A 14328-nucleotide genomic window follows, 5' to 3' on the forward strand; every position below is an offset into this window, starting at 1 on the left:
AAAGGAGGTGTCCAGCAAGAGACTTCAGCAAAAGCTAAAGGACTGCAAAAAGACAGACATTGGTATATAAAAGGTTTAAAAATCTACAGTAGCATTCTCCAGCCTAGAAAGGGTGAGAGGCTTCGGGTATCTCAATTGCTTATAAAAAGACCAACAAGCCAAAGGACTCGTCTTTAGTGCATAGAATATACTTATCCCTTTGCCCCTCAAGGTTCCCCAAAGAGCAAGAGAGGCAAAACACAAAAATTACAACTAATCACCCTTAGGGCAACACTGGAGAATCGGAGTTCAGGGGCTTTTAAATGTGGAAAGATGTGTCAAATAGGAGAGCTACTTTCCAGCCTCAAAAGCCCCTTCCCTGGGTGAATCACTTCACTAAAACCTAAGGGTGATCTGTTTCAACTTCGTCAGTTTCACTTCTCAGCCTCCTTTCCTGGAGCCCTGAAGGATGAAGGCAACGCATACAAATGCTTGCCCTTTACGGCATCTTCAGCCAGCTCTGAGACCTTCAAACTTCCCACCCTTTTTAGAAGCACTCTTTTACAATTTCTGGCTTTCTCCTTTATAGTTTTGTGCTGGTGTTTTGGCCCCAAGCGACTTTTACTGTAGTCTATCCCAGGTGCCCACTCTAATACCCTCAGCCCCTATCACACACACTTATTATCTTTCCTAAGAGAATGTAAGTTCTCTGACTGAAGGAATGAATGTGTTTTGACTGATTGCATTGAAGAGTTCCTCTCATAAAATCAAGAGCTTTCTATGGCCCCTCTCACCTCTATGAAGACTTTGATGTGTGGGTCCCCTCTAGAAGCCCCTTTTCTATCCTCAGTTACCATATTTCCAGATGTAGTCGTACCTATTGCTAGGGCCCTGTTAGTGTAAAATTCTGGTGTGTAGCCCTTAGGATATGTCAGTGTCTGTAAATGTGTGTTACCAAGGTATTGTTATGTTCATGTGTTATAGGTGAGGTGGCATGATGGAAACACGCATGTGCATCTGTATGTGAAAGTGTGACCTCACCTAGGTACATGTAGATGTAAGAGGGATGTGTGTGTGTCCTATTCAGTATGTGTGAGGAGAAGCCAAAGAGTAGCATTGTCAAGTAGAAGGTATTTGCTTCCCTCCCTCAGTCCCAACCTTAAACCCACATGACCATCATCTCACCGCTGGTTATAGTCTTTCTTCAGCCCCCAGGAAGACACCAGGCTTCCAGGCTCTAGATCAAGCTCTCCCTGGTTCAAAGTGGCCATTCCTACCCAGAGCTAAAGCAAGAGTTGACCGTCTTCTCTGCCTGCTACCTCCACACTATCAGCAGGGCACAGCTTGTCAGCCCCTCATCAGAAACTCTGGACAATACTGACCCAGAAGGCCACACCCAATCTCTCCCATCTTCCCCAATGCCCCCCACCCCACCCCCACCTTTCTGCCTCTCAGCGAAAGAGTCATTTTCTTTCAGAATATATCTAGAGTATTTTGTTCAGTTCTGGGCACCATATTTTAGTGAAATTGCAACTGAGATCCCCAAAAGTAGAAGATACCCTTATAAGATACTATCTTGTAGGATCATTGCTTCAAGGGTTAAATTTGGTCCCCAGTTCAAACTATGGAAGTACAGTGAGAATGCTCTGGCCCACTATCCCAGATCCCAGGGAGCTAACCTATATCACCCCTCAGGGGTTTAGGGGTTCCCTGAGAGGTTTGAGGATACCTCTTCTCCAATGCCATTGACCTGAACCCTGACCCGTTATGCTCTTCCCTCTCCCCTTAGTTAGGTGCCAGTAGGCTCCCAGTTCTATTTTATAACTTTACACCAATTAGCTTTTTTAAAAAGAGACTATTCAAGATGTAACAAGAACCAAAATACAAACATTTTCCCTGATATAATTAGTGGTACAGGCCCTCCTACACTGCCCTCTCTAGGGAGAATGGGCTCAAACTTGGTTCAGATGCTGTATAACATTGGTCCCACCAAGTTCAAAGTCCAGATGTGGAATGACTGACAAATAAATCTCCTTCTCAACTACCCTGAACTCTGGATGCCGAAGGTCACTCCTTGTTCTCTGAGGCATCAATACTAGGCTTGCTACAAAACCTAGCTACCAGGATGATGAGATGCTCACTTTACTGACCTTTCAAAACTCATAAGATCAGAGGTTCCAATCCCTTCATTTAAAATGAGGAGGAACAAGTGCTGAGGTAGGCAAAAATAGGACTGTATTCATAGGGCCCCGGGACCTCAAAGGAGAGAAGTCTGCCTCCGTTGTCTCTCACTGGATGCTATGAAGGAATGAAGGGGTCAAAACTGATTAGCTAAACAGAAGAATAAAAGCCCGAGTTATCCTAAACAAATGTTAAGGGATCTGTTACATCTGCATGTTACATTTGTCTGTGCATGCTCCAAAGTCCCTCCACGGAACTTCCCATTACATGTTGTCATGATTATCCCAGAAGCAAGTTCCCCAGAATTTTACAAGCAATGAATTTGCATTACTCAAACATTCTGATGCAGTCTGAGCATGCACTGGTCCTCATTGTATAAGTAACCCCAAGGGTAAGAGACTGATGTTAGAACTGAAAAGAAGTTGAATTTATAAAGGAGAAAATGCACTGGATTTGGCATCAAGGGACTTCATTTTGAATCCCAGCTCTGACACTTTTTACCTTGTGTGACTACTGGCAATTCACTTCACCAACTTCAGCCTCAGTTTCCTCATCTGAAAAATGAGGGGTTAGATTAGATGGCCTCTGAGGTGCCTTCCAACTTTAAATGTAAGATCTTGGGAATTTGTCCTAACTACAACATGCACCTGCCTCCCCCAACTTGGACTGAGTTCCACTCAGTTCTGTCTATTCTGAGATTTAAAATATAATCTCATTCTCATCCAAGATTTCATAAATTTGTCACAATTGGCTCATTACTTTGCCCCCATCTGGAAATACAGGAAAATGTCCAAAACTATAGCTTGTGTCTCATTTCTCATTAAGATGCTTATCTCCTTTCCCACTTCTCATGACCCAAAAGGAAACATTGCTCTCCCCACCCCCTATTATAGTATAGAATATCTTTACTGCAAGAAATTTTAACTAAAGACAATAGTAAAAACTGTCAAGGCTGGCACATTGCTGAGGTAAAGGATCTGTCATTTTCATACCCAGTAGCAGCTACCAGCCCGTGCCCATTAATGGTTAAATTCATACATTTGCTTTTCACAAAGGAAAGAATGCTAGCAGAAGTCATTGACAGAGGACAGTTACTGTTCATTCTTCCTTCCCCCCAAATATCAAAATCACAGACTGGTGAAATACATCGTCTTATCACACCCTATGTGGCTCATTAAGCTGTTGATCAGAGAAGTCAGATTCAGGGGCTATGTTCTCTTTTCCATGCTTTTTGGTTTGGTTTTTTATAACATTCTCTTTTCTTAAGAGCTGCCATATGCTATCTGCCTCCTTCCACACCCATTCTCAATCTTTACTCAGCTTACAGCTTCATTATTTCTGTCTTTTCCTCTGGCAGGTCTCTGGCATCTATAACACACTGGTGGATATGGGCTCCAATCCCCCATATTCCCAAGGGAGAGGGATCCTACTACCCCAGAGGTATCAAATATACCTCCCATAAGTGGCACTGCAGTCAGCAACAGTCCTGAGTGGGACCCAAACTAGATTAAAATATAATTGGGAAATATTTAACAAAATAAATAAAAATATATCAGAACACAGACAACGTTAATAAGTGGTTTTCTACATCAATGTACAGTTTAGTGGCACCTGTTATTTTTTGGTTGTGTTACCATTACCGTACAATACAGGTAGAGTGAGCCCTGTCCCTCTAAAATGATGCTGAGTTTTGTAGGATAAGTTACTATTGCTTGTAGTTATTTATCTTTTCTCTTTTTCCTTACTTTGCTTGTGTTTGTTCTATAATCTTGAGTGATCCTGACCATGGTTCCATGGTATGTAATCCGCTTCTTGCTTGTGGTATTTTTTCCTTAGACCCAGAAGCTCTGGAATTATTTTTCTGGGTATGGTTAGAGTGCTGGGTCTGGAGTTAGGAATTTGTTGTTGTTCAGTAGATTCAGTCAAGTCCAACTCTTCAGGACCCCATTTGGGATTTTCTTAGCAAAGATACTGGAGAGGTTTTGCCATTTCCTTCTCCAGCTCATTTTACAGATGAGGAAACTAAAGCTAACAGGGTTAAGTGACTTGCCCAGGGTCACACAGCTAATAAGTGTCTGGCACCAGATTTGAACTCAGGCAGATGAGGTTTCCTGACACTAGGCTCAACAATCTATCTGTCATACCATTTAGCTACCCCAAAATATGTATAGTCAAGTAAAGCAAATTCCCTCATCGGTCATGTCCAAAAAATACACGAAAAATATACACTCTAAGTCCTTCGCCCTTCTATCAGGAGGTTGGTATCATGCTTTACCATGAGTCTCCTGGAATCCTGCTTGGTCATTGTGTTGAGCGGAGTCCTTCTCTTTCACAGTTATTTGCCTTTGCAATGTCTCTGTTACTGTATAAATTATTTTTCTGGCTCTTGTTGCTTTACTAGGCATCAGTCGTCACAATAACATTCTGTCACATTCATATACCATTTCCCACTTGACAGGCACCTCTCTACATTTCCAGTTCTCTGACACCACAAAAAGAGCTTCTATAAATATTGTTGTCCATATGAGTACTACAAGCACATAGGGGCAACTGGGTAGTGCAGTGAATAGAGGGTCAGACCTAAAGGCGGGAAGATCTGAGTTCAAATCTGAACTCAGACACTTATCAGCTGCATGATCTTGGACAAGTCATTTAACTTCTGTTGGCCTGAGTTTCCTCAATTGTAAAATGGAGATAATAATAGTTATCTATATCCCCTGGTCATTGTGAGGGTCTAAAGACATAATAATTGTAAAGCACTTAGAACAGTGCCTAGTAAATAGCAGGTACTTAATAAATGCTTATCCCTTTTCCACCTTCCCCACTTTTCCTCTTTCTTTAATTTCCTTCAGGGTTACAGGCCTAGTAGTAGCATAGCTGGGTCAAAGCATATGCACAGTTTGACTATGTTCTGGAAATAGCTCCAAATTATTTCTGGAATGGCCAGCCCCTTTCAAAGCTCCACCAGCAGGGCATTAATTAATGTGAGTGCTTTCCCACAGCCTCTCTAGCATTTGTCATTCTCTCTTTTTTTTTCCCCCACTTTTACCCATCTAATGGGTATGAGGTAGAAACTCATGGTTGTTTTGATTTGCTTTTTTTCTAATTATTAGTGGTGATTTAGAACATTTTTTTCATAGGGCTTGGATTTCTTCCTCTGAAACTTAGCTGTGCATACCCTTTGGCCATTTATCAATTAGAGAATGGCTCTTTGTCTCATACATTTGAATCAATTCCCTGTATATCTTAGAAATGAGACTTGCTGTAAAGATTTTTCCCCATCTACCTGCTTCTCTTCTAATTTTACCTGCATTGTTTTTGGTTTTTTAAATATCTTTAATGTTATATAATCAAAGTTGTCCATTGTAATTCCTGTGAATCTCTTTATTTCTGGTTTGGTCAAGAACTTTGGTCATCTATCCATAGATCTGGCAGGTAATTTCTTCCTTCTTCCTCTAATTTGCTTATGATGTTATGCTTTATGGGGGGAGGAGGAGAGAAGAAAATAAGCATTTATCTAACATGTACCATGTGCCAGACATTGTGCTAAGAGCTCTTAACAAATATTATCTCATTTGTCCCTCACAGCAACCCTGCAAGATAGGTGACATGATTAAGTCATGTAAGCATTTGGAGATTATCTTCTTCAGAGTGTGAGATGTTGGTCTATATCAGGCCCCATGTGGCCTCCAACCTGTAGGTTCCCCACCCCTGTTCTATACTTTGTTTCTGCCAGACTGCTTTCTAGTTTTTCCAACAATTTTTGTTGATAGTAAGTCCTTTCCCCAATAACTTGGATCTTTGGATTTATTCAACCCTAGGTTACTGTGCTTATTTGATTCTGTACCTAATCATTCCACTAGTAGACTTCTCTATTTCTTAATCAAATTGTTTTTATGATTACTGCTTAAGGAACTTACATCCTAATGGGGAGGACTCCATGTAATAGGTACATACAAGATACATAAGAGAAGATGGAAGTTAAAGTTTGCTCCATGAATTGCTCTGGATGAAAAATTCATCTGTCACCTTGTCACAGTATGGGAACGAGCATCTCAGCTAAACCGTTCTGCACAAAACAGACATCGCTAGATGAACACTCAAAACTTTTCCAGTTTGGTAGGATAGGTTACAGATTGCTCTCTGTGGCATACCCTTCAAGAACTCAAGGACATTTCCACTCCTTATCTTGGAGTGAGCTTTAGGGTTTTCTTTTTTAATACTATCACTGGTAAACGCCCATCCAGAGTGTTCTCTCATATCATTTACCCAATTACTATCTCTCCAATATCATTGAACCAATTAACATCAATTAGCATAATATAAAGAATGTATAGTATAAAAATGTATAGTAAGAACCCAAATGTAACAATCTCTCAAACTCGGAGCGCACTCTCCTCTTGCCACCTTATCCTCTGGGGAGAATGGGCTAACCATCCAGGAGAGCAATTTGGAACAATGCCTGAGAACTATAAAACTGTGCATACTCCTTGAACCCGGCAAGTTGTATCTCAAAGAGATTTAAAAAAAAAAAAAAAGGAAAAGAACTTACATGTACAAAAATATGTATAGCAGCTCTTTTCATGATGGCAAAGAATCGGAAACTGAGGGGGAGCTCATCAATTGGGGAATAACTGAATAAGTTGTAGTACATAATTGTGATGGAATACTATTGTGTTACATAAGAAATGAGGAGCAGGATGCTTGCAGAAAAACCTGGGAAGACATGAACTGATGCAAAGTGAAATAAGTAGAACCGGGAGAACATTGTATAGCAACATTGTACAGTAACAGCAACATTGTATAATGATCAACTGAATAACTTAGCTATTCTCTGCAATATAATCATCCAAGAGAATTCTAAAGGGCTTAGGAAAAATGTTATCCACCTCCAGAGAAAAAAACTGATGGGATCTGAATGCCAGATTGGAGAACACTTTTCTTTACTTTTTAGTCTTGAGAATTTTTTGTTTGGATTTTCTTTTGCAACATGGCTAATGCGGAAATGTTTTACAAGACTGCATATGTATAATCTGTATCAAACTGCTTGCCTTCTCAAGAAGGGGAGAGGAGAGGAAAGGAGGGAGTGAATATGGAACTCAAAATTTTTTAAAACAAACGCTAAAAATTTTGGTTTACATGTTAATTGAGAAAAATAAATAAATAAAATTGAATACAAAGTGGTTGCTACAAAACATTCTCCCCACCAAGTTTCTTCTGAGTGTGACAAGGTGGTTTGGCTGTTGTGCCAATTCATGCTGGGTTGGGTCAAGCAGGTCACTCCTCAGGCCTGGGTCCTCACTGTCCTCTACAAGCTCTGATCCCTGAGGGGAACTCTGATGGTTCTCCTGACCTTTATAAGCTCACAAGGTCACAACTGACCCATTCCTCCTCCAATATTCATTCCCCTAAGATCGGACAAAGAATAAACATAACAGAAAGAAAAGAGAGGCCCCACGCATTCAAGGCCACCTAGCAGGTCAAGTGGAAAAATAAGGCAGTAAGCAGTATTCTTACCTTACTTGCCTCCAGGGAAGAGAGAGTTCTCAGGGTAACCAGCATTTGTACACTCAGTTCCATCTCCACGGCCAATTTAAGGACCTTTCATTAGCTCAGTAAGCCAACAGGAAACCATCAGAGACTACCTGTACCTGTTCTGAAACAGGGAGGGAAAGGGCCCTTTCCTCCTGCGGTTCTGAAAGCAGGCTCACAAAGTCTCCCTGTGAAACAGCAATGGGCAGAGAATATTGTGTTTGCTCCATAGACCAGGCCCTTATAGGCCAGTCCCTCCAGTTCAGCTATGATCCCATTCTACAGATGAGAACACTGATGCTCAGCCAGGTTAAGTGACTTGTCCATGATCACATGGCTAGTAAAATTACGGCCTGGATTCAAAGCCAGTCCTTCCTGTCTCCACACCCAGCACTCTACCCACTTCTCCAAGCTATCTCTCTTCCTTTCTCATCTCCATAAGAAGTCAGATACAAAAATATGTATTCTAAAACTACATAGAGACCCATGTTAATGCTATGTAAAGTTTACATCTTGCATGGATAACCTCTTCAAAGTTTGAGGAAGGGTGATGACAGTCTTATGAAGCAGATGCTACTATTAGCCTCATTTTACAGGTGAGGAAACGGAGGTTGAGAGGGGCTTACATAATCAGCTGGTAAGCATCTGAGGCAGGTCTTCTTTCCTCTAAGACCAGTGCTCTGGGCACCCTCTGCATGGCCCCATGAGTAACCAGAGCTTTACTCCTGCTGGGCCCATCTGAGAGGTCAAGATGCCTCTCCCCAAAGGAATGCCTCCATCTCCAGACCTGGTCTAGCCTCTGACTTCAAGGGAAGGGCAAGGCAGGGATGAGCCCAGAGTCACCCAAGGAGCTAGACAGATGGAAGAACAGAATAAGCGATCTCAGCTTTTTGCTCACCCATTGGTCTGGCTCCCCATGTCCATCCCTCTGGAGTAAAAAACGGCACCTTTGGAACAGGGGTGAGGTTGTAAGCCCTTAAAGGTTAGGGTCCACATCTGGCCTCTCAACTCACCTGACACAGCAGATGGAATCTTGGGATACCTAGGGGGAGTCAAAGAATCAGGGCTAGAAAGGGTGGCTATGGCCAAGTGGGCAGTGTGCTGGGCTTGGAGCCAGGTTCAAATCTTCCCTCTGTCACTCACTAGCCATGTGATCACAGGTCAGTCCCTTCATCTCTTTGGGGATCAGTTTCTTCATCTGTCAAATGGCGGTAAGAGTGGTGGTAGCTATTTCACAGGGTGCTATGAGATCAGGGATATAAAGTGCATTTCAAACTTTAGAATGTCATTTACTGTCTATTCAGCCTGCAAGGTACCCAGCCCCAAAGCTCCCCTGTAATATTCCCAGGTGGACATCCAGTCTTTGCTCAAGAAGGCCAAACCCACCACCTCCCAAGGCAGCCCCTTTGCTCCGGATAACTCTAATTACAAGGACATTTTTCTGACATCACGTTGAAATAATCTGCGTCTCTATCCTCACACCTATTACTCTTTATGCTGTCCTCTGGGGGGACAAACAAAACAAATATAATCTCCCTTCCACTCCTTGAGAATAGCTATCTTAACATGCCCGTCTCAACCCCCACCTTTCTCTTTTCACCAGACTAAATATCCCCAGAGGCAACATAGCTGAGTAGACAGAGTGCCACCCTCATCATTAGGAAGGTCTGGATTTTAGTCAGATTCTGAAAATCCCTGTGCGATCCCAGACAAGACAATTAACCTCTTTGAGCCTCAGCTTCCCCATCTGGAAAAATGAAGAGTGGACTAGATGGCCTCAAAGGTCCCTTGCAGCTATGATGGTCCTTTGGATTCCTCCAAGATGGTCAATATCATGGCAACCATCCTATGGAGGCTCTCCAGCTTCCTATAATAGTGTCACAAAGAATTAAACTCAGACTTGGGAGAGGACCCAAGGGAGATAGGGAGGAAAGATTGGGACTAGGGAAAATGAGGATACAGAAAGAGCTTTGCCCTGTGACACAGTCCTGGAGAAGGAGCCAAGGGCACAGGGAGGAAAGACTGGGACTGGCAGGGGAAGAGCCTTGCCCTGTAACCCAGCCTAGCCCAGAGGGTGAGTCAGAGTCATCTGCCACCTCACCCTAAACACAGCCCTGAATTCTTCCATGGGACAAAGACCAGGCCAACCCTTCAATTCCAATCTGGCCAGTGTCCATGGATAGGTATATCCAGTAAATGGAAATGGGATAAAGTAGGAGGCAGGAGGTAGGATATGAAGGCTGATAGGACCTGTCTCCCTCCCATTTCTAAAGAAACAAAAACAAGTCTGCCTATCAGCATGCCTACCTCCTGGTTATCATAAGTCTCTGTGTGTCAGGGGGTTGCCTGTGGATGCATGGGTGCACATCTGGAGACTGATTAACCTTGTGTCTCAGCCTGAACAAACAGAAGGGCATGTGGGATGATAACAGCTCCATGCTTCTGCCACCATTTGGAATGGGCTGGTTAAGGGCACTCATTGGTAGAATCTGGCCAAGGACACGTAAAACTTCTTGGCCTTGGCACACCTTCTTCCACCCTGGCTTAGAGCTACAACTGGCAGCCTTTCAGAAGGAGGTGTCAGGGTGCTGAATCCAGTTCTTGTAACCTGGGAGGCCATTGGGATTGTAGAGAGCCAAGGACAGAGTTGGAACCTTGGAGTTCTCACTCCTGGGGCAAATTCAAATGGCTGAGGGGGAGCAGCAGAGAACTGGGGGACAATTCAAGTGTCAGGGATGTGTGGTGGAATGACATTGGAAGAGTGGGATCCCTGAGTTACCATAGCTCTCTGGAGTCAGAGTCGTGCATTCATATTAGACCTCTGTCTGCCTCAGTTTCCTCAACTATAAAATGGGGGGAATCATAGCACTTAACTAACACGATTGTTGAGAGGGACAAATTGGATCACATAGCGGGCAAACAGGCTGGAAGGATGCCCGCCACGAAAGAGCACCAGGATAAAGTCTCTGGGGGCCCACCCTCGTTTTGGGTCTGGCCAAGAAGGCACCTAGAACAGATCTAATTAAAGCTTTATTAAGAGCTCCTCCTTAAAAATGCAAATACCTATGAGAAAGCTGAACCCCATTTATACCTGTGTATTAACTGCTTTAGTCGGATTGTTTAATCCCTAATACTTACATGAAAGAGAGACAGGTCTTGTTACTTGTTCAAGGTCACACAGCTCATTTTTGCTAGGTCTGGAATCAAGATCTCCTAAGCCAAGTCTCCCCATTCCTCCTTGCGTCTCCTTTTCACAGTACTAAAATGGGGGTAGGGTGGGAGACCCCTCCATTTCCTGGCTCCAGACATTTTCACTGGCTGTGCCTCATGCCTGAAATTCTCTTCTTCCCCTCTGCCTCTGGCTTCTCTGGCTTCCTTGGAGTCCCAGCTAGAACCTCATCTTCTTCCCCAATCCCCTTGAATTCCAAGGCCAGCCCTCTGCTGATTACTTCTTATTTATCCCCTAGATGTCTTGTTCGTGCACGGATGTTTGCATCTTGCCTTCCCCACTCCATTGTGAGCTCCTTGAGGGCAGGGACTTTTTGCCTTTCTTCGTATCTGTAGAATTTAGCACAGGGCCTGGAACACGGACTGACTAGATGTCAAGTCTTGCAATTTTTAAAAAGGCATCCTGTTCTGGGTATACAGCCAATCAGAAGAGGTTATTCTCATCCAGATCGTAGAAAAACACAAGCTGCCTTTGCCCAGAAGCAGGGCCTCCCTATTAGACTATCCATTACACAAATACCTAAAAAACTCAACATGAGATTTCAAAGCTGTCCCACTTCTCTGTGCTTCCTTCTGGTCTTCTTCCTGCTCTCTTCTGTGATTTTTTAAAAACTGCTTCAATGACCCTCTTTTTTTTTTTCTTTCTTAAGGCACCCCTATTGCCAGGTGCTCTGTCCTCCCGTGTTCTCCTCCCCTCTCTGTCATTGTTTTTTAAGAAAAAACAATTCTTATAACAAGTATCTCTAGTCAAGCAAAACAAACTGGCAGTATCTGAAAATGTACCCACTCTTCACCTTGAGTCCACCACCAAGAGGAGGGATGGAATAAACATCTACTTCGACAGGCAGGCACTTTACAAATATGATCTACTTTGTCCCTCACAGTAATCGTGTGAGTTAGGTACTATTATAACTCCCATGTTACAGCTGAGGAAAGTAAGGCCTGATGTGAACTCAGGACTCTCTCACTCCAGCCCCAGCACTCTGTTCAATGCACCGCTTCAGTAGGTAATCATTCTAGGGGAGTAGCACCCTTCGGTACTGGAATCATGGTTGGTCACTGCATTCATCAGAGTTCTTAAAGAAAAAGTTGTTTTTTTTCATTTTCAATCTGAAGAAGACTGAGGTTGGGGCACCAAAATGGAGCCTAGCCTTTTCTCAGTCCTTCCAAGTGGGATGGGGGGGGGTCAAGATAAATGGGGTCTGGGGAATCTACCCCCAAAAGATTTTTTTTACTGAACCTCACTAGGATTTTCGCCCCTTGCATGATAATATTAGTCTTGGGAAATTTGCCCCTAGCACATCAAATCACAACCATATAATTGCAATTATATTAATTAGTTTTGGGACCTAGGGCAAGCCAGACTACCTTATTTGAACTAGGTCACTAGACTAGAAAAGAAAAGGGAATGCCTTCAGCAAAGTATGCCTGATTTCATCACAACATTTGACAAACTCTGTTTCATATACTAACCTTGAAGAGAAGAGGTTCTCTAAACATGCCACCTCCAGCCCCTTCATCAACAAAAGAAGGAAGCTGAATTCGGTGATCTCAGATCTCCCTCCCTGCTCTAAACTAAGTGATCTCAGCAACTGTCCTTTGCCTCTTTGTCTATCCCCAGAACCTAGCAAGGTGATCAGCACACAGTAGGCACTTAATAAACGTTGATTGGTTGACCAACTGATTGTTTAAAATGTGAGCTGGGGTGATAGGACCATTTGGCCAATTCAATACTGGACCCAAAGAGTAATTTTTACTATATTAATGTCAATTTAACTTTCATTTTATTTTTTCAATTAATAATCATTTACTTTCCTCACTCCCATCCCACCCCAACCCTCAGTATAACGGAAAAAGAAGAAAAACAGCAACCTGGTAACAAATACATAGTCAAGCAAATCAAATTCTTACACCAGGGCCACCTCAGGAGGAAAAAAAAGTCTCTAGAGAAGTGCCACAGACCTCAACTCTTGGTTTGTTCTCTAGTCGTTGACTTCTTGTCTCCCCAAATATACTCCTCTAGCATTTAGGGCAGTGCCTGGAACGCAGTAGGTGTTTAATAAATATTTGTCCATTGACTGGTTGACTGTTCTGTTCAACAACTTTATTCATAATTTGGATGAAGACATAGCACTGGCTAAGTCAGCTAAGTCAGGAAGACCTGAGTTCAAATTGGACCTCAGACACTTACAAGCTGTGTGACCCTGGGCAAGTCACTTAACACTTGCCTCCAAAAAAAAACTGCAAATGACAAAAGCTGAGAGGGCAAGCTAGTAGATAACACTGCTGGGACTCTTGAGAACTTAGAATGGTAAGCTGAATTCTATACATCAAAATTTAATATATCCAACTGTTTAGTCCAATGCTTTAAGAAAAATTAGAATAAAGGAGATACGGATAGGCAAGTTTATGAGAAAAAGTTCTAAGAATCTGAGTGGACTGCAAGCTCTTTACGAGGTAGGCAGCAATAAAGTGAATGGGACTTTTCAAATCCTCTCTAATTTATTAGTCTTAGGGAATTACGTGGGTGACTGAGAGGTCACACAGCCAGTAGATATTGACTCCCACAGCCAGTCTGATATCCCAACTATGACAATGCAGATCCTCAATGTCACCTTTGGCCACAATAAAACAATCACAGCGTCTACACTGAGAAAGATCACAGGTTCAGGGTACTCTGTACTGGGCAGATTGTCTTTTGATGATTATGATCAGTTCTGGGAACCACATCCTAGGGAGGACATTGACAAATAGAAATGCCTCCGATTGAGGGGGCCCTGAATTCACTTGTCGGTCTAAAAGTTATTCTTCCACCCTACCTCAGATAGAAACATACCCTGAGGGCAGGGTATGTTTTGCTTTTGTCTGTGTACTCACAATACCTAGCACAGTGATTCCCCCAAAATTGTTGCTGTTCATCTTTCATTCTCGAAGAGGACAGTGACATCAGGGAAGTGATGCCATGACAGGCAGGTGAATTGGATTTAAGAGAGGCAGGGCTGTGCAGGGTCACCAGCCTCACTTTCTTCTCCAGAGCCATCTGGGGCTGGTGGTCAAATATCGATCAGGACAATTGGAGATGCCTCCCCCTCTTTCCTTCTCCCCTCCTCCCCACACACACTTCCCACAAAGTAAGTGCTTGTTGAATGAGTGAGTTTAGTCTGGAGAAGAGAAAAAAGAAAGGAAAAAAAAAGATGGCTGCCTAAAATATTTGAAAAACCATCGCATGGAACAGGGATTAGAATTGTTTTTCTTAGCTATGTCAGGAAAACTAGGAACAAGAGAAAGAAGTTGCCAAGTGCCAGATTTCAGCTCAACATAAAGAAAAATTTCCTAACAATTCCATCTGTCCAAAAGTGGAATGGACTGCCTCTAGTGATAGTGAGGTCTTCAAGGAGAGTCTGGATG

The 14328-nt window shown here is 42.9% G+C and overlaps 1 protein-coding gene across 2 annotated transcripts in view; it reads right to left on the minus strand.

Annotated features, from left to right (window-relative positions):
* The window catches only part of NT5DC4 (5'-nucleotidase domain containing 4), a 28616-nt gene extending 20642 nt beyond the window's left edge, over positions 1–7974 (minus strand). Inside the window, exon 1 of one of the 2 annotated variants that reach the window (XM_069087476.1) lies at positions 7678–7974. Coding sequence is in view for 1 of the 2 variants with exons in the window: in XM_069087475.1 (XP_068943576.1) it covers positions 1165–1250 (86 nt within the window). In the remaining variant the exon portion in view is untranslated. Of the gene's footprint in view, positions 1–1164; positions 1302–7677 lie in introns of those variants that run through there. The other variant, XM_069087475.1, reaches the window with a different exon arrangement.
* Between the last annotated feature and the right edge of the window lie 6354 nt (positions 7975–14328).

The sequence above is a fragment of the Petaurus breviceps genome, unplaced genomic scaffold (assembly GCF_028583685.1).
Source record: "Petaurus breviceps papuanus isolate PSGF00001 unplaced genomic scaffold, PetGlider_PUasm1.0 182, whole genome shotgun sequence".
NCBI lineage: Eukaryota > Metazoa > Chordata > Mammalia > Diprotodontia > Petauridae > Petaurus > Petaurus breviceps.